We start from the raw sequence: 21,272 nt of genomic DNA on the forward strand, positions 1-21,272 counted from the left end.
AGCCTTTGGCTGTTAAATGGAGCGATAGACTACTTTAACCCCTCAATTTAGCAAGTGTTAACAGCTACCGTATTTTTCGCTCAATAGGGCGCACCGGACCATAGGGCGCACTTCGTTTATAGAGGAGGAAACAAGAAAAAAAATTTCCCCTGGTTTTCCTCTTCTAAAAGCCCTGTTTTTTTGAGGATCAGCTAAAAGTTTTGCAGCTTTTTTTGCAAAGGGAAAAGCCCTTTTTTTGAGGATCAGCTAAAAGTTTTGCAGCTTTTTTTTGCAAAGGGGGAAAAGCAAAGAGGAAAAGCCCCATTTTTATGGGGTTCAACTCACATTTCTGCAGCTTCTAAAGGAAAGGGAGCCTTTCCTACAGTTTCCAGACAGATAATCTAATCAGCCAGTCACATGTTGCTGGGGAAACAAACAACCTCCCTCTGCAGCACATTAAACAATGGAGGCCTGGGCAAGGTGGCGGGGCTGAAAGGGAGCCGGGGACTCTTATCTCTCCCCCCATCTCTTGCTGATCAGCTGCTGAGCGGGGTCCGTTCAACACCCCTTTTTCTCTTTGTAAAATAAAAAGTATGATCCTCTTTTGGCCCCTGAGGAATTTGGCTCCAGGGACCACCATTCGCCCCATAAGACGCAAAGATATTTCCCCTTACTTTTTAGGAGGAAAAAAGTGCGTCTTATGGAATACGGTAATTAAACCAAGCTAGCCTCCTGATTGATGAGCCATTAAAAAGACAAAGTATCAAAGAGCTTGTGAGAGATGGCAAATGGGTGGATAAAACCAGAGCTTAGAGTTGGAAGCAATCTGAGTTGGAATCTTAGGTTAAGGAGTTCTGTGACTGGGAAAAGAAAAGCAGCAGGCAGAGCATGATGTCTCATGTCTGTTTGGATCCAAGGCCACACCCATGGCTGAAGCAAGACTTTCTTGGAGTCTTAGGTTGTACACGGTGAGTCCTTTAAAAGAGGCCCCGTGGATACAGAGTACACATGTTCCACAGGGCCTCTTTTAAGAGACTCACCCTGTATATATGTGTGACTAGATTCAGGTAGGTAGCAGTGTTGGTCTGACGCAGTCAATTATATATATATATAATTGTCCAGTAGCACCTCAGAGAACAACTAAGTTTGTTCTTGGTATAAGCTTTCGTGTATCTGAAGAAGTGTGCATGCACACAAAAGCTTATACCAAGAACAAACTTAGTTGTTCTCTAAGGTGCTACTAGACAATTTTTTAAAATATATTTCATATATGAGAATAGTTAAGACCTTAAGAGGGGTATGAGGGTATGGCAGGGGTGGTATTGCACAGACGTTTTATGCATAGTACTGACAACAGTACGAGGGGGGTAGGCAAGAATTAAGGGCTTTTGGTGTTTAAAATCACACCTACTGTTTCACTCTCAATATATGAAAGTACACTATCTATTGAACTAATTTCCTTTTGCTGTAAAGGGAGTTGCACCTGCACGTTTAATCTCTCTCTTTGACAAGCAGAGTAACATGTTCAAAGCACTAATTCTTTCGGGATTTTGTGCCTTCAAATCATGTTTTCATGTAACTGGAATAGGAGAGACAGAAAAAGGGGGAAAGCTTTCAGCATCATCTGCTGAATATCCTGATATATCACATCAACGTTGCACATAACCTCTGGTTTCTTGCTCACATCAGAAATAACTCTTTATGTAAGAGCAAAATACAAGCTTCTAACTAAAGCTTCCCTTTAGCTCAAAGTTATTGGTATATCGACATTTTAGGAGAAGAATAACTTGTGTTACCACTGGGGAGCAATGGAGGAAAATCTGGATCACATCTAAATGTATACATGTAGTATTGTCCTACCGAGCAATCCTAAGCCCATTTACTCAGTAGTCTGTCCCATTAAGCTTCATGGGCATTAAGCAACCAGGGATAGCTTGACTTCCTTCTCTTAATGAAAGATACCATTTGTTCCAGTTGGAACGTAGTTCATACAGTATAGAAAGAAAAACACTAAACATGCTTTTGATGTGACTGTAACATAACAAGAAGTTGTGCATCTGACATACAAAGTTTTTTTCTTCAGCAAACATGCTTCCAATGAAATACCCATCCATAGAATGTTGGTTTGGTTGTTTTTTGTTTGTTTAATATATAAACCAACTGTGACTAAAACTCACATTTGATAAAATAGATTTTTTTAGGAAAAAAATGAAATCTAAATTTGACCCAGAGACCCACAATTTTATATAAGATTGGATATATTTTATGTCAAAACATAATCACCCATTAAAGCTGGTGATGCAACTAAAAAGATACATTATTGCAATTGTTCTAAAAAAAAACCCAAACAAAAACTATAATTTATTATACTTCTGTCTTCATTCTATGCCAGGTGTTGGTGGATTACACAGAAAAAATTAAGTTTTCTTTAAAAGTTTCTACTAAATATAATAAAAGAGCAATTAACATTTAATTTGTTACATTGAAAAAGTGTACACATTTAATTGCTTTGTTAGCTTTACCTAAGTCTCTTCAGCTATAAAAAAGAAAAAAACCTGTTGTTCATAGTCAAAAAACATTCAAATCAGTTGATACAACATTACAGTACAGCCAACTAACATTGTTCAAAATCTTGTCATTTTATCTCAAGTAAAAGAGTCCTTAGACCAGATTATGACAAAGCTGGTTTAATGTATTTTCAAGTTGGTCGAGTTAAGATTTTGCAGGACACTGTACTTTCTGTTGATGGCTTCAGAAGAAAGGGGTCATGCGACTTGTAAATCAAAGGGCAATCCCAGCCTTCCATTCCCCACCCCCCAATCGTTAGAACAGCATTGTTAAATTAAGCAGAACTAAAAAAAAATTGGAAGCTAAGTGAAGCTGCCATTTGTGTGTGTCAAAACAATTGCGATACGCTATACTAAAAACATTTTGAAATATCCACCTGTCCTCACCACTCTGCCACAAAACCAGCAAAGTCAAAAAAATACAAAAGTCTTCAAACTTGTCACTTTTGCAGAATAAAGCAAAAAATGTCTTTGTGCTCCTTACTACCAGAAGCAAAGTACCATCTGAGTTACCACATATAATAGCTTCTGGACGTGTCCACTTGAGTTGGCTTGGTTTCGGCAGCGCCCTCCTTGTCTTTTTCACTGTCACCTTCCCAGAGGTTAATAAGTGGAGGATAGAGTTCATTCAGAGGGATGGAAGAGGTCTTTTGCATATACTTTTTCAGTGAATGGTGGTAGTTTTTCCTCTTAAACCTCTTAGCAACATAGACAGAAACAGAGGCAAGACTAATAACAGCAAACATGGATCCCATGACTGCAGCCAGAGCTGTGCTTGTTTCTTGGTCAGTAATCTCAAGGGAAAATGCTGCATTTTTTGTAGTAACATTAACACAGGACTTTTGAGTTTGCTGATGGATGTTAGATACAGTGAGACAGACTTCATAATCTGTGGAAGGTTGCAAGTGTGTGAGGTTGTATTCATGCACATCCACCGGGACCCTAGCGGTATAGGTAATGTGAGGATTATCAATCTTCATTGTAGCGGATGACCATTTCAAGTTGGACGTCATTACGTTAGAGTTAACCTTCCAAGACACCAAGATTGAGTGAGATTCTGCTTGTTTGACATATATTTTCAGAACTTGAGTACCATCCAGCAGCGTTCCATTCACTCTAATTGTAGCTACTCTTGTATCTGCTCCTTCTATGTTTTGAGCCACACATGTGTACCTTCCTGAATCCTCGGTCTGAATATTTGATATTTCCAGAGTCCCTTCACTGCTAAGCTTGTATTTGTCCGAAAGGGTTTCAGCAGTTATTTTATTCCCAAGTGGAGTTACCCAATAAATTTCAGGTTCTGGCTCTGCCATAGCCCGACAATCCAAGAAGACAGTCATGCCAATGTCCAAATTCAAATGATTTGGAAATGTGTCATGAGATATCATCGGAAGACATTGCTCACTGGAATCCTGTATTAACACCTCCTTGACTTGCTGCCCCCTGTATTCTGGTGGCATAGCACAGAACATTGATAAGGGCTCCATGAAACGGATATTAGTCTTGTTTGAGTTTATCCAATGGATGACACAGTCACACCTAAGGGGATTACTGTGAATGCTGATCTCACGCAAGTTTGGCAGGGATTCCACTGTTTTTTGGTAGACTGCATTCAAGGCATTATTGTTAAGCATCAGGCTTTCCAGAGCAGGAACATCCCGAAATGCTAAACGATGTATATAAGATAACTTTGGGTTGTTCGTTGCTTCAAGCTTGGTAAGTTCAGGAAGATTGTCTAATGCATACCTGTCAACAGAGACCAGCTCTCCCATATTGTTGATTCCAAGTTCTTTCAACCGAAGCATGTTTTTGAAGTCTCCTTCTTGGATTTTGTGGATTGGGTTTTTGTTAAGATCCAAAAATTTTAAATTTGGAACTTTCTCAAGTGCAAGCTGAGGAACTTTAACTAATCTGTTGTCATAAAATGAGAGACTTTCAAGACTATCCAAGCCTACTAGAGCATTTCCAGGGATGTCAGTCAGGTACATACCAGCCAGAACCAGACTTCTTAAATTTGAGAGTGGCTTGAAATTCATATCTAATATCCCAATCACAGGATTTTCCCCAATCATCAGAATTTCCAAGTTGGGTGTAGAATCAAACCAGCGACTGTCAATAACTTTTAATTTGTTGGAATTAAGATGAAGTCTTAAAAGGTTCTTCAAGCCTGAGAATGCATTTGCAGAAATGGTACTGATTTGGTTATGGTTTATATAAAGTTCTTGAAGATTGCACAGATCCTGTAAGCAGTAATCTGTCATCTCCATGATCTGATTCTCCTCCAGATGTAAAGTAGTGAGCTGAGTAAGATTTGACAGCCCCACATCTTTTATACTAGTAAAATTATTCTGTGAAAAATCCAATTCTGTTAAATTGAAAAGCTGTTGGAGCTCATCGGTGGTCTTGGCAATGTTGTTGCTTTGCAAAAGAAGAACTTGAGTATCACTGGAAAGATTACTGGGGATTTTTGTTAAACGAAGATCGTTGCAGTCAACTGTTGTAGCTTCTCTATAGGTCGACTGGGGTGTAAACCATGGCCTTATCTCACAGACGCACAATTGTGGACATTCATTATTCGGTATGGAAGATGCACTAAATTGGTTTACAAGTAATCCCAGAACCAAATGGCAAACCTTTAATGTAAAATTAATCCCAGCCATAGCGGTTTCCTAGTAGGTTCTTCTGGTTTACTACTTGCAAGTACTAGTAGATCAAATGCTTAGGCATTCAAAAGATGGAAGATGTTCTTGTTATGTTCTTGTGAACAGTTAGCGATGCGATGTCTCTTCACCAAGCCTAGTTCTTTCACTCTACGGAAGCTATGTTCCTCAATATATTGGGATACATCTGAAAAGAAACAAACAGATATGAAATGCATGTCATGTATTTCCTAAATTAAAGCCTTCTGTCTTCTGGAGACTTTATTTTCAGTACACTATTATTAGAGCTTTTCTACATGCAGCCAATATTGATTTAATGAACTTCTAAAAATGCCTATTACAAATGTTCAAAATTGCTTATCAAATATTCAGTGGTTTGCTCTTAATCATAAATAGAACAGACAACATTTGGATTGGAGTTCAATGTCGTAAAATATTTCCCCAACAATGGTATTTCACTGGTGTCTCTCCCCACACAGATTCTGGTCCCTCTTGACTTTGTTTACTCATGTAAACTGAACTGCTTCTAACTGCATAGGATGACAATCTTGAGTAGTCTCCAGTGACATGATTGGGGAAAGGGGTTGCAATTCAGTAACAACAGAGCATTTGCCTTGCATGCTGAAGTTCCCAGGTTCAACCCCCAGCATCTCCAAGTAGGGCTGGGAGAGACTCCTGCCTGAAACCCTGAAGGTCAACTGCCAGTCAGTGTAGATAGTGCTGAACCATATGGACCAATGGTCTGACTTACTATGAGCAGCTTCCTGTGCTAATGTTGTGCTTGCTTGAGCGGCCAGATGTTAACTTATGGAGATGCATCAGATATATAACATGGAAGTTTCTATGGAGCTACTGGACCATGTATAAAGGAACCTCTGGTCCTCCAGCTGTTGCAGGACTTTAACTCTTCACCATCCCAGCCAGCAAAGCCAGTAGTCAGGGGTGATGCAAGTTGCAGTCTGACAACATCTGGAGGGCCGCAGTTTGCCCATCCCTCTACCGGTAGTAGTCCATAGTTATATATTTGCAATCCATGAACACACACACACACACACACACACACACACAGTTAATAAATACTGTACAAATGAGGGATGCCTACTGACAATATTTCCTTCTGACCCAATTCAGGGCATTAGAAAACAGTCTGTCTTGGTCCTGGTGGTTCATAGGTTGCCCAATTCAGCTTAGGGTCCCTATCTCCATTTCCCTGCCTATTCATTCCTGGGAAATCAAAAGATGGCATAACTTTGTCAGGAGTGGATAACATTTGCAGGAGTATTATCCCTCCACAGTGGATAAAACCAGCCCAATTACAGGCAAATAGGTACAGGACGCTTTTTATGCCAAGGACCTTTCAATGTGAATGATATTATCTATAACTTCTTTATTTTTAGGTAGAAATGGACAGATTTTGCAGCCACTCACATCTTCTGAGGGAATGAATCCTGTAAAATTTCAGCTGGAGTGATTTTCCCATTGCAGTTTTGTGTGGAGTTAAAAAAAAAGGAATCACTTGACCTTCCCATACATTTTGTGGGCAATTGGTCTGAAAACTTCAGACATGAGAGATGTGCCCCCCTGGGTAAGGAACCTACCAAACTGCAGGCAAATAAGTCTAGTAAGGTTTGTGCTAGGCACCTTCAAAGCTGATTTTGGGGAGGATTCATTTTGCTTTGAATACATGCCTGACCTGTCAGTCACAACTGATTCTCCCTCTGCTTTCTCCCCACTTTGCTGCTTGCTGTGACTTCCTAACATCATTCCATATGGGTGTGATTCTCTGTACAGTAAACTGCAAGAAATTACTTTTGCTTTGAGCAAACAACTGTCTGCAGCATTTTGATGTCTGGATCATCAAACTTGTGTAACTTTGTACAAATCCCTCTTCATTTCTAGCAAGACCAAAGTCCCTCCAAGGCCCTGTCTCAGGATTCAATATTTGTCCAGATGTGATGCACACTCTATGTATGTTGCAAGTACACAATATTTTTGGCAGACTTAAACTGGCTATTTTGTTTCCACCCAAAAAGGAAATCAGCATCATTTTGTGAATTCAGTGCTCTCTCTCTCTCTCGCTTTCTCTCATCATCTAAGCCAATTCTCAAGGGTTCCATATTCAGCCACCCCCCACTGTACATGCAGAGAAATTCATCTCATAAATATGAATAGGAAGCTTCTGTAGATGTTGGGTGCTAGATGACTCCTAATAACTCTGTTAATCCACAAAGTATTTTTCTCCCTTTCAAATATCATTCATTAGTTTACAGTAATTGATTCCATGAATATAACTTCTATTCAGCAAGGAGAATGATTGTTCTCAATTATGTGCTTAAAACTGCTCTGGCTATATCTGTTTATGGAGACTTATACAAAGCCTATAGTAAAACATACAAAACACAGCAAGGTTCAGGATAAGCTGCAAATTCAAATCGATTCTGGTGTTAATATTTACATCCTATCAACTGCATATCACATACTGTACATTTCTGGTTTCAGCAAACGGAATAGCAAATATTAAGCATTTCATTATTTTTATGTCAATAATCTGAACACCACTTAATCACAGTATTCTCTAAGCAGTGTACAGGAGACCCAAATGAGTTAAAACTAAGCCTGCTGGAATAATAATAATAATAATAAAGTATTTAGTAAGTACCGGAAGTTCAGCAGGGAGGGAGCGTATCTGTCCTGAAGTGAAAGGGAGTTCCACAAAAATGGGCCCACTCTGCTAAATGCATGGCTCCTTTTGTTTCTTAAAATAAGTGATCTCTTACAGAAGGGAAATGTAATTTTCTTTTAACTGGGAAAATGTTCTTTATGAATAATGTACATACTAGTTTTCTCTCTCTCTCTAAACAATGGCTAGAAGTGATTGATTGTACATATCTATTAATGAAAGTCTGTTTCAGTTTTAACACAGTAAATTGCAATTGCTTCCACATGCCGTGCTCCCATTTTAATTTTTGCACTCAGGTGAACTGCAGTTCAGACTGGAGCGCAAAAGCAGTTTAAAAGGAGGAGAGCAAGTCAGAAATCGTGAGAGAGAGGAAAAGAAAGAGAAAAGAACTGAACTCTACACTGGACTTTTGAGTACTTTTATAAGTGCGCTTTTGGCCTTTTAATGTATTACGTCTCTGGTCTGTAGTCTGAAATAAATATCTAGATGCCAGTTTACCTAGCCAACTCTCATTTAGCAATGAGTCTACAGGAAGGAGGCCAGGTTTCACAAATACACTGTACTACAGATATGGCACTAATGGAAAACTTCTGCTCAGGATGGTGCTGATTGCATTATGTTGTTTTTGTTGCTGTTGTTGTTATTTGTATACCACCCTTCATTTGGAGATCACAGGGTGGTTCATAACATAAAAATACAAAACGAGAACACAAAATGCATAATAAAACAAAAACAAAACACATTTTAAGGGACACAGAATGTTTAATCAGCTAAAGGCCTGAAACGTTCTTGCCTATCGCCTAAAGATATGTAATGAAGGCACCAGGTGAGCCTCTCTGGGGAGAGCGTTCCTCAAACGGGGATCCAATGCAGAAAAGGCCTGTTGTTGTGTTGCCACCCTCCAGGCCTCTTATGCAAGGGGGGCACAAAGAAGGGCCTCAGATGATGATTTCAGGGTCCAAATCAGTTCATATGGGTAAAGATAGTCCTTGAAATAAGGATTTTGAAGGCAAGTGTATGCCCATAATGGTAGGCAGTGGTTCAAAGTGGATTACAACACTGCTTTGTTGCAGTTGTTGAAAAAATCAAATGGGAAAAGTGAAGCTGCTCTCCAAAGTCCAAATATTGGAACTGTATTACTAGGAATCTCATGGTATAAATAATAATTACAACTCTGGCTCAATGCGAGTAGTGATCTTCATAATGTAAATCTCACTTGACAGGAGGAGGGGAGGGAGGAATACTTGGCCCCAACACTCATTGCTGACTTCATGAAAAAAAAAGATTGATAAAGTCTGGAATGTGATCAACCAGATGCCACAAACAAGACACAAGTGCAACAGCATTCTTGTCACTTGTGATTCCTAGCAACCGGTATAAGAGGCACACTGCCTCTCAGTCATCTTAGCAGATATCCTTATCTGCCGTGATATAATCTAATCATCTTTTAAAGCTATCCCAGTTGGCGGATATCACATCTTGTTTGAGCAAATTCCAGTGCACTGTTGTGAAGAAGTACAGAAGGTCGGCTGTTCGAATCCCCGCAACGGGGTCAGCTCCCGTTGCTCGGTCCCAGCTCCTTCCCACCTAGCAGTTCGAAAGCACGTCAAAGTGCAAGTAGATAAATAGGTACTGCTCTGGCGGGAAGGTAAACGGCGTTTCCGTGCGCTGCTCTGGTTCACCAGAACCAGCTTTGTCATGCTGGCCACATGACCCGGAAGCTGTACGCCAGCTCCCTTGGCCAGTAACACGAGATGAGTGTCGCAACCCCAGAGTGCGGACATGACTGGACCTAGTGGTCAGGGGTCCCTTTACTTTTACCTAATTTGTTTTTACAGAACACACAGTCATACTAAAGAGTCAAAACTATCCACACAATACATTATCAGAACAAAAGTCCTGAGGGTTCCTGAAATCTTCAGTACAAGTACACGCACAGGACCTGCCTGTGAATGGCAAGAAATAGGTCATTTAAAAACAGAAGAAACAACATAATCACAGCTCCATGCAACATTCTACACAAATCCAGTCACTGAAACCACTCTTCGATTGCCACTCGCTCACACTTTGATTACACTACGGTAAATTAAAATACAAAAATCAAAAAAGGGAAACAAAGCAGCTTCAAAAATTGTTGTGTCTTGGGTTCGTGGAACAATAAATCCAGCGACACTTCTTCGTGAACAGCTCTTTATTGTTAGGTAACCAACAGGACAGGACAAGACTGGGGAATGGGGGCAGGGGAAGCTCTATTTAAAGGCACACTGGTACAGAGAGGATAGATACATTTAAGCGGGAACCAATAATATTCGAACTTTCCGGCGGGACCCAATCAGGCTGTGGATTGTGCTTGTACTCTTAAACTGACCAATGACATTACTCCACCCGGCTGACAGAATGTCTTAATTAATACACAACAAAAATTATGTCAGGATACTGAAAATTTATCTATAACTGTCTGGTTAGAGCCCAGGATGAGGAATCTTATTTTCAAATATTATTACATATTGTTTTATAACACATAATATTCATTAAGGTCTAGGGAGAAAATAATTACATAAAAAGGGAACATAGTTTGCATAGGCTGCATTTGAAATCCGGTCTTGGTTTGCAAAGGCTAATGGAGTTTTCTTCAGGGGGATCATCTGTGAAATTATTAGACAATTTATTTGAATAATGGTGTATTATGCTAAAGAGCGGGAGTTCTGATGTTTGAACACTCTGGCCAACATGATTGTTAATGTAATTATTTGTACTGTTGTTGATGCTATTGAAATGGCCTCTGGCTAAAACAATTAAAGAAACTGTATAATTTTACATGGCAGTTGTTTGTATCAAGTTGGTTTATGCAAGCCGATCAGGGAAGCAATTACTCACAGAACAATGTATGGAACTGCTTTAACAGATTTCAGGGGGAAAAATAAGAGAAAACTCTTTTGTCTAAAATGCTCCAAAAAGATGGATTTAGACCAAACACCACAAAATTGATCCCTGGGAAATGAAATAGGGAACTGCCTTTGCTTATCTACCTTTCTCTTCATCCTTGTTTTTGAGGAAAGAAAGGAACAGATCCAATAATGAACTCAAAATAAACTGGACATTAGTATTTCCCCATTTATCCAAGAGAAAATTGAAGGGTAGAATTGAAAACTATTACAAAACTGTATTTCTCTTTCTCTGTAATATCTGAATCAGGAGCTGCTGAGCAGGCCCTGGGCTGGTGTCCATATACAGTGATTGGTTGGATGGAAGCAAATAAACTGAGTTTGAATCCAGACATGTCAGAGGCTCTGTGGATGAGTGGTTTTTGGGTCCAGGAAACTAGTACAGTATGTTGCCTGCTCTGGATGGGGCACACTTTCACTGAAAGAACATGTCCATAATTTGGGGGTGCTCTTAGGTCCAGCTCTGCTGCTGGAGGCAGAGGAGTCTCCAGTGTCTGGAAGTACCTTCTTGTCAGTTTTGGCTGGTAAAACAGGCATGGTTGTTTCTGGATTAGGACGGCATGACCACTAATCATCCATGCATTGATCATCTCAAAGTTGGATTACTGCAATGTGCTCTATGTGGGGCTACCATTGAGGTTGGTCTAGAGGCTGCAGATAGTGCAGAACTCAGCAGCTAGAGTGCTTGTGGGGGCAAACTACCACTGACACATAGCAGCTTTTATTTGTATTTTTTTGCAAGAATTGCATGGGCTGCTTATCTGCTACTGGACCAAGTTCCATATAAGGCTTTATAAGGCCCTATAAAGCTCAGGATCAGGCTACTTGGAATACCACCTTATCCCTTATAGCCCCAGTACACCATTGTATTCTGTGAGAATGTTTTCTCTTTGGAAGTCCCAAATCAGAGGATTTTAGTGACCACTGTGAGAGAGCAGATGCTAGACAAGATTAATCTTTGGTCTGATCGCCAGGGCTCCTCTTATGTTAAAGCCTCTGTGTTATTACTTTTATTGGACCATGTAAGATTAATGTATTGTCAGCACAGCAACTTTTGTGTTTCTTTCTCTGCGGCAAGTACTTATAACTGGAAGTCTTAAAATGCAGCTACTGCATACTGGCATTCTTCAAAAGTCAACCAGGGAATTGCAACATTGCCCCTTTCTGTCATTCTCTAGCCTATGTTTATGTCATTAGCAAAGCATTACCAAATCATATTAGAAACTTAAAAAATAATAAGTGCTTGCAAATGCATAGTGGGCTGTCAAATTATCTACTATACCAGATTGCTTTTTAGTTTTGCTTTCAGTGGAAATAAAAAATGCCCTTGTACGCATTTAAAGACCATGGGGTAAAATGGCAAGAAAAATGTAATTGTTGACTTTACAATGAAGAACCACCTTCAACTATTGTGCTCTTTTGGTGCAGTTACATTACGGGCTTTCAAAGCAGCATCTAAACAGGCCAAGAATTTCACAAGATGTTCTATGCGGCAGTGAGCAGAAGCCAATTGATTAGGTGATAAATGCTGCTACAGGCTTCTTGAATTCTTCTGCACCTGCTCCCAACTCAAAATAGGATGTGAACTGCCATGCACTAAGAACCATCTTGAGAGAGGTACACAAAATCCTAATTATAAAACCTGTACCAAACCTTGAATGACAGGAAGATGGGTGCTGTGCTAGCTCCATGTTTCTTATATTGCTGGGTTCCAGGGGGGTAGCACAGTTCACAATTTTAGCTATCAGATGCAATCAGGAACTCGTTCTTTCCTATTGCCACAACCAAGAAAGTGCTCACTTTTGTGCCTCTCTCTTTCCTACTTTATTTAACTAACCAACATGATTCACAGCGCAGCCAGTACAGTGGTACCTTGCAAGACGAATGCCTCGCTAGACGAAAAACTCGCTAGACGAAAGGCATTCGCTAACGAAAGGGTGACTCGCAAGACGAATTTCCCTATGGGCGCAACTCGCAAGACGAAAAATTTTCGCGAATTTTTTTTTGTCAAACCGCTCTTCCCCCGTCTGTGCTTCGCAAGACGAAATTTTCGCTAGACGACAGCACTCGCAGAACGAATTAATTTCGTCTTGCGAGGCACCACTGTAGATGATCATACAGAATGTTTGTCCACTCACAAGCAAGGAGACTCTGAAGTATATGAGTTGTATTTACATGAACTACTGTAGTTTAAGTTGTGTAATGACTGGCTTAGATCTTAAGTTGCTTCTCTGTTCATGTAAGGGACAGGATTAACAACCTTTTCCAATTGCAGCAGCTCCCCCCCTCCCCAATATCTAAAATAATTTTTGAGTGTCCCCCAACAGCAGCAGATTTGGGGAGAGCAGAGGGGGCTGCAGAAGAAAGGGAAAGTCAGGAAAGCTCCATTGCATGGGTGTGTCCTCTGCACCATTCAGGGATAAAGATGCCAGGTGTCCACTATTTGAGCAAACAGTCCGCTTTATTCACATTATGTTCACTATTCCCTCCCCCACAAAATAGTGGACTTTTTTATTCAAAAGCTTTATGATGAAATGGTACGTAGTCTAAAGCTGTACAGTCTAAGAGAATAAGGATAGGAGAATTGCATTTTGTCTTTTTTTTCATAAGTAAGAATGAGACAAAGATCGAATATCCATTGAACTCGATTCTCCGAAAAAATTATTAATCATACTCAATTGTTTCACAAGACATTTAAAAATTTGGGGGGGGGGAGGCGCCTCTTGCCGGAGTTCTGCCCCGCCTGTTCCTGACTTGCGGGGAAAGGGAGAGGTGCAAAAGAAAAAGACTCCTCTTCCTGTTCCTGACGCGCAGGAGCAGCAGCAGCAAACCAGCTACCGGTAGAGGTGCGGGGGGGGGGGAAGGGTGGCCTTGGAGGAGACTTGCCCGACGACCTGAGGGAGCGAGATCACCTCCCTAAAATGGCGTCGAGTGATGAGAGTGACAGCGGCGAGATTTCGAATCCTTTAAAACGAAAGAGAGGAGTGTGCAGATACACCAAAGACTGGGAAGCTACTTTTGCATGGATTACCAACAACAAAACCGACAGAACAAATACGACGGCCTACTGTAAATTGTGTCAGAAATCATTCACAATTGAATATAATGGTATAAAAGCTGTCACACAGCATGCAAGCGCAAAAAATCATTTAGATAAGGAGAGTTTTGCGAGTCAGAATTCCATGAAGTTTTGTGCCACATTCCAACACGTTGGTTAAGTTTGTTTAAAGCGGTCGAAATACTACTTTTAAACTGGATACCTCTAAAATCGTATTTTATTTCTCTTGGATCTGATGAGTGCCATAAGGTTATCTGGAACCTTATTTCGGATCAGGAAAATGAACTCACAAAGGACGATGAACCAACAATTTCAGTATTGTATTTGTGTTTCACGCACTTCTTCATAATGCAAGACACCCTACTGAAGCTGGAAAGCAAGAAAATTCTTGCATGTGATCTTCACATTATCATGTGTAAGCTGCATGATTCTTTGCAAAAAATATATATACGATGAGCAGTTTTTTGGAATGAAAGTTTTATTTGCCTTACGTGAAAAACATTTGCCTGAGAATGCCGTGCAAAAGTTCAAGGAAGAAGCCATCAATGTGTATGTTTTCCTTCCTGTGACTCCCATTGCAGTCACAGAAATGCCTTTTGTTCAATGCATAAAAACTCCAGGCTGGGTTTTGTTTTCAAATTCTTAGGGTACAAAAGATTTTTCCCCCTAAATGGATATTTGGAACACCACAAACAATGTCATCTCCCTGATTTCAGAATCTGTTCCAGGATGCCTAATGCTTACATGCTCCTATTCTTTTTGTAGTTGTTATGTATTGAAGTTCTCACCCTAGGCCACTAGGGGTGTGTGTATATAGTTCATTCTGCTGCAGTTTTCACTCAGGTCCGCATATGCAAAAGAAGGATTGTAAAGTGACGTTCAGGGATTGGTTAACTGCGGAAAGTTGTTACTGTTGCTTTGTAGCTGAGTTCTATATAAGCAGGCTGCTGAGGCCTTCAGCTCACTTCTGTTCCAGCCTGAGAATAAACAAGAGCTGTTTGGAAATCACTGTGTCGTCTGCTGTGTCCACCCACAACTTAACAGTAGTGACTTTCATTCTTCACTTTCTCTCCGGGGGCTTCCCCAGTATCTAGGAAACCCTTTGCCGGACTGTAAAATCAAATTCAACAACAGTTTCTAAGTGTGCGTTTATTAGATTAACATATTAATGACAAAGGCTATCGGAAAAAACATAAAGCTTGTGATAAATACACGTATAAACAGTTCATCCATTTTTATAGCCTTGACTCTTCAGCAGTACGGTAGCAAAAATGAAATGGCACAAGGATTTATATTGGCGGGGGACCTAAATGGTTCCTCCTCATATTTACAGCTCTTCTGCAATAATTTGTTCAGTATTGCAATTAAACATAAAATAAAATGGCAAATCGCAATTGCCGGAATTTGCTATACACTGGTGCAGTCATCAGGAGTTGTGCCCCATAACACCGCGCTCTGCTCCATGATGACGCAGAGCAGGGCAATAGTGTAGTGTTCTGGAAACTCCTTCTGGTGCATATCAGATATGTGCCAACCATTTGGGCATTTGGGCACCTGTTGAATATCTTTTTATTCCATCAGGCCTTCCCAGAAGGCTAATCCAGGCCTGGATCCTTTATTGTTTCTATACTGTTAATTTTGAAACAGTATCACGCTATTTCAATAGGCTTTCATGCAGTTCTTAATCTATTATATTGATCTGGTTCCTGTTTGGTATATTTGCCTTGAGGTTCTTTGGAATAGAAATAGATTTTTAAAATTTGTTAATAAATAAAGATCCCTTGATTTGCTATACCTACTACATTATGGAAATAATAGTAGTAGTAGTAGTAGTAGTAATAATAATAATAATAATAATTTTTAAAGGGCTTGACTTTTAGAATTCAAGGTTATTTTGCTGGTTATTAAAAATCAGGTGAGTCAAAGGTGATGCCTACACATTTTCCCATTATCCATTACTGAAAATAGTGGCAAGGTAGCCTGCACCTCATCTCATAAATCGATGTGCAGTGTCATCAGTGCCACACTTCCACGGCTTCCTTACATGACAGTTTATACTGTATCTTTAAAAAACAACAACCATGAATTCAGCTTCCCACAATCTACATGATTTGTCTGGAAAAGACCTGAGCTACCCCTCATCTATTGTATAGTTCTGTCTTTTTTAATTAATTCCTGATTGATTGATTGATTGATTGATTGACTGACTGGTTGATTTTGAGGGGATAATTTGTATATAACCACCAATTAACCCCATCCATCAACAAAGCTACATAGAATCATAGAATCATAGAGTTGGAAGAGACCACAAGGGCCATCCAGTCCATAGCTGTCAACTTTTCCCTTTTCTTGCGAGGAATCCTATTCAGAATATGGGAATTTCCCTTAAAAAAAAGGAAAAGTTGACAGCTATGATCCAGTCCAACCCCCTGCCAAGCAGGAAACACTATCAAAGCATTCCTGACAGATGGCTGTCAAGCCTCTGCTTAAAGATCTCCAAAGAAGGAGACTCCACCACACTCCTTGGCAGCAAATTCCACTGTCGAACAGCTCTTGCTGTCAGGAAGTTCTTCCTAATGTTTAGGTGGAATCTTCTTTCTTGTAGTTTGAATCCATTGCTCCGTGTCTGCTTCTCTGGAGCAGCAGAAAACAACCTTTCTCCCTCTTCTATATGGCATCCTTTTATATATTTGAACATAGCTATCATATCACCCCTTAACCTTCTCTTTTCCAGGCTAAACATACCCAGCTCCCTAAGCCATTCCTCACAAGGCATCGTTTCCAGGCCTTTGACCATTTTGGTTGCCCTCCTCTGGATACGTTCCAGCTTGTCAGTATCCTTCTTGAACTGTGGTGCCCAGAACTGGACACAGTACTCCAGGTGAGGTCTGACCAGAACGGAATACAGTGGTACTATTACTTCCCTTGATCTATACTTCATCTGCACATTGTCCACCCACTCACCAAAGACTAATTTCTTTCTTGTGAGGAATACTTGGTTGTTTCTGACTATGCACATCCTCTGCTACTTTACAAAAGCATGGAAATCTCCTGAGGTTCTCCCCCCCTTTCCTGCTCATCTCTTGGATTAAGATAAAATGTGCACAGGTGAAACTGTACATATTTAGCATACTTTGTGAAACAGGAGGCATTCATCACAGTCTTCCATGGAGGAAAGAGGCACATTGTGATAAATGTTTTAAGATTTAATACCAGCCCAGATTAAGGGGTAAACTGAAAAATAAATACATTACGAAGCACTGGTATCATCTGGGCACACCTAACTCTATGGGGCATGTCCAATGAAAGTAGCACATGCCAGCATGGAAATACACATCATTTGTAGGTTTGCAACAGTGATAAAAAAAGGGTAATCTGTGAAGGTAACAAACTTCTGTGCATTCCTTTGGGAACAGCACATACTTTAACTGATAGTACTCAAGTTTGGTGTACTTTTCTTGTTCGCTTGGCTTTAAAACACTGCAATCTCCATATATGCTAGAAATACCCGATACAGTGGCTTACAAACCAGCTTAGCTTAATTAAGGTTTAAAGGATCCGGTCTGAACCTAGATGGGAGACCAGCTGGGAATTCCTGTATGTCATCACCTTGAGTTTCCTGGTGGAAGTAAGGCAGCCAGGATATAAGTGTACTACAATAAAATAAAGTAAATAGACATACTTTTCAAAGAGACTATTTTCTGTAGAAGAGATCTATCTTTAATCCTTTATACCAAGACAAATAGGTTTGTATTGTTGCATCAGGTGTTAAGCATCAGCAAACAACAAGTCCTATTAAAGGGCAGCCTTCCCCAAATTGGTACCTTCAAGATATTTTGGACTAGAACTCCAATCAGCCCCAACAAACATAGCTAATGTAATAGACAGGTTGCACAAGGATAGCCATGGAAGTCCTCCCCATACATCCCTAAACTCTTGAGCTCCCAGGCCAAGTGCTATTTGTTGGAGGACAGAGTTTTTTGTATACCACATGGCCTGGCCTGCACTCTGTAAGGTAGCCTGGTGTCCTCAAGTGTGGTGGATTACACTGTCCTGTCACCACAGGGAAGGTTCAACTGCCTGTCTGGTCATTCTCTATATGTGAAATGGGGGTTGAAGACACTATCTTGCCCTTTGCTTCAGGGAGAAAAATATATTAGGCCAGCCCACATCAGATCTGAGTTCAGAAGTGGCCCAGGAGTCCTGTTGCCAAGCATAGTAACAGTACTATGTGAGCTGGACAAGGTTAAGTGGTTGACTGACAGAACTCAAAGAGTGCTAATTAATGGTTCCTTCCATGGTTCTAGATTCAGGTAGGTAGCCGTGTTGGTTTGACACAGTCAAAATACATAAAAGCTTTCGTGTGCATGCACTTGTATCTGAAGAAGTGTGCATGCACACAAAAGCTTATACCAAGAACAAACTTAGTTGGTCTCTAAGGTGCTACTGAACAATTTTAAAATATATTTTAATGGTTCCTTGTCATTCTGGGAAAAACGTGATACTTGGGTGCCACAGGGTTCCATCCTGGGCCCCTTTGTTGTTCAACATCTTTATAAACGACTTGCACGAAGGAACTGAAGGGATGCTCATTTAATTTGAGGAGGACACCAAACTAGGAGAGGAAGCTAATGTCACTGAAGACAGAATGAAGATTCAATATGACTTTAACAGATTGGAGACCTGGGCCAAAACTAACCAAATGAATTTCAATAGATGTCAGGTTCTGCACTTAGGCAGGAATAACCAGCTGCACAAATGTAAGATGGGAGATACCTGGCTTGCCAGTAGTACATGTGAAACGGATCTAGGGGACTTAGTGGCCCACATGCTTAACATGAGTCAACAGTGTGATGCAGCAGCCAAAAAGCAAGCAAGCAAGCAAACAAAAACTAATGCTATTCTAGGCTGCATCCACAGAAGTATAGTGTCTAGGTCAGGGGAAGTTATAGCACCACTCTATTCTGCCTTGGTCAGACCCCACCTGGAGTACTGTGCCCAGTTCTGGACACCACAATTTAAGGAGGATATTAATAAGCTGGAATGTGAGCAGAGGAGGGTGACAAAGATGATCAAGGGTCTGGAAACCAAGCCCTATTAGGAACTGTTGAGGGAACTGGGTATATTTAGCCCGGATAAGAGGACACTGAAAGGAGATACAATAGTCGTCTTCATATATCTAAAGGGCTGTCACATCGAAGATGGCACAAGCTGGTTTTCTCCTGCTCCGGAGGGTAGGACCTGAACCAATGACTTCAAGTTACAGGAAAGGAGATTCCAACTCCGTCAATAGAGGTTTTTAAGCAGAGGGTGGATGGCCATCTGTCATGGCTGCTTTAGTTAAGAATCCTGCATTGCAGAGGGTTGGATTAGATGGCCCTTGAGATCCCTTCCAACTCTACAGTTCTATGATTCTATGCCACTTGCGTAGCCAGAGTCCTGATCTGACAGTGCATGGCAGCACCTTACTCAATGCATGTCTACTCAAGGCCTGTCCCTGGTTTTGCTGTTCTATCATTTCTCAGCAGTTGAGAAGCACTCTGGTAGATTCACAGTGAGGTGCCTTCACTTACAAAATTGGTAGCCTTTCATGAACCTTCTATTTAAACATGACAGTTACCTGCAGCTGTCTACTTATGAAAGCATGTCATTACAGTTACCTAACTTTCAAAACTCTTTTGGAAGTTATTTGGAGACCAGAAATAATTTTATTTTCACCATGACGTAGAACTGTTTAGCTGTACACCCGCAGCAAGGGGCAATGTGTTGCCATGAAGTCCTGTTGGTTAGCAGATTAGCAAAGGTGTGCAATGGAAGAATACACCAAAGTTTGCATAAAAGACTGGATCCCTGAAAGCACCTGCACCACTTCTCCTGACCTCTGAAGTACTCTAATCTAAGCACACTTCTGCAAGTGCTGTTGACAAATGTTTGATGTACAGTGCAATGCCACTTAAGGTGAAAAATGGAGGGCATTAATGACAAAACTGCCATTGATTTCATCCTTTTCAGTATTTCATTTCTTATACCCTTTAAAGGATCTCTCTCGCGAACAATCTAAAATATGATATAGTGAGATAAATCACTTTATTGCAGGACAAATTATGTGACAGAAGTCACGAAGTTATACAACAAGTGCAAGAGGCTGAAACAGTGATTTACTGTGTTTAATGCATTTGTATGCCATTCCTTAGTTAGCAAGAATGCCCAAGGCTGCTTACAACAAAACAGTATGACGCATGTGACAGATGATCCCTCCCTGCCTGTACCCTCCAAATGTGATTGGACTCCAATTCCCACCATTCCCAACAAGAGGCCATACTTGACTGAGGCTGATGGGAATTGGAGGACACCGGATCGGGAAAGGTGGTGATCAGCAGAGGATGCTCACTCAGGGCAACATGGAGCTTAAGCTGAAACAAAAATAAAAAGCTTCCCCCCCAAATAATTTCTAATCAGGTGTTCTGGGTCAAATTTCAATCCACCCCACCTGTCCCTCTGAGGTCCGTCTGTGATGTCAATCCCCTTTTATTTATAATCTGGGGATCTCTTAGTAACGGGAGTTTTCCTGTCCAGTGGCCGTGGCCGGTTATATCCTCCGCTCTGGGCTTCAGGGGTTAAACTCTTCTTTGCCTCCAGTTCGGGGTCTCTCTTTCATTAGATCCCTCACTATATCAGTTAGCTAAGCCCTCTTAGCAACTCTGTGGCAATACCAAGGTTTCCGCCTGCTAGCCCCTCCTGAGGGAACTCCAAGACACTAACTATCGCCTTTCAGGTCAGTTTTGTCTTTTACCTGAGTTCACCTCCTCCTGAGCATACATAACTCGCTGGACCAAATAATCGACGATACTTTCTTAGCTCAACAATAACAAGTCTTTATTTCTTTCAGAACATAACGGTTTCAGTAATGCAATCGTTTATAAGCTTAGTTTCCTAACAGTGTAAACTCTTTCTTTCTTCATCATATACACATCTTCAACCTATCCTAACCTACCCACCACTATCCTGGCCCCACGCCCTCCTTCTTCCTGTTTCCTATTCCCTGCATATTCTCTAGCTTTCCATTTGAACTGTTGCAACCATTTCCATCAATCAGTTATTTCCACTGCTCAGCCAATCGTAAAACAATATGTGCTAAATGATAAGTAGTGATGCATTAGAGAAACGTGTAGCTAAACCTGAACTGGAAATTTGTCTTTCTAATGTGAAGGTGCTGCAAAACAAATTGTGGGCTAATCTAGTATCTTTCTGAAGGACAACTTTTGATAAAGGCATGCGCACTTCAAGCTTGTTACAGAAGCTGTGTTTCTACCTTGCCGTTGTCAGTCATTTAGTAGCTGCCAAATGAATGAATGAATATTAGACGCATGATTGGCTTGTATG

At 40.7% G+C, this 21,272-nt stretch overlaps 1 protein-coding gene across 1 annotated transcript in view; it reads right to left on the reverse strand.

Moving 5' to 3' along the window:
• Positions 1–2,099: 2,099 nt before the first annotated feature.
• The window catches only part of LRRN1 (leucine rich repeat neuronal 1), a 32,834-nt gene continuing 13,661 nt past the window's right edge, over positions 2,100–21,272 (reverse strand). Inside the window, exon 2 of the mRNA XM_033141185.1 lies at positions 2,100–5,393. Within this exon, the coding sequence (XP_032997076.1) occupies positions 3,056–5,206 (2,151 nt within the window). The 5' untranslated portion in view covers positions 5,207–5,393 and the 3' untranslated portion in view covers positions 2,100–3,055. The remainder of the gene's footprint in view (positions 5,394–21,272) is intronic.

This window comes from Lacerta agilis, chromosome 2, assembly GCF_009819535.1.
Source record: "Lacerta agilis isolate rLacAgi1 chromosome 2, rLacAgi1.pri, whole genome shotgun sequence".
In the NCBI taxonomy this organism is placed as follows: Eukaryota; Metazoa; Chordata; class Lepidosauria; order Squamata; family Lacertidae; genus Lacerta; species Lacerta agilis.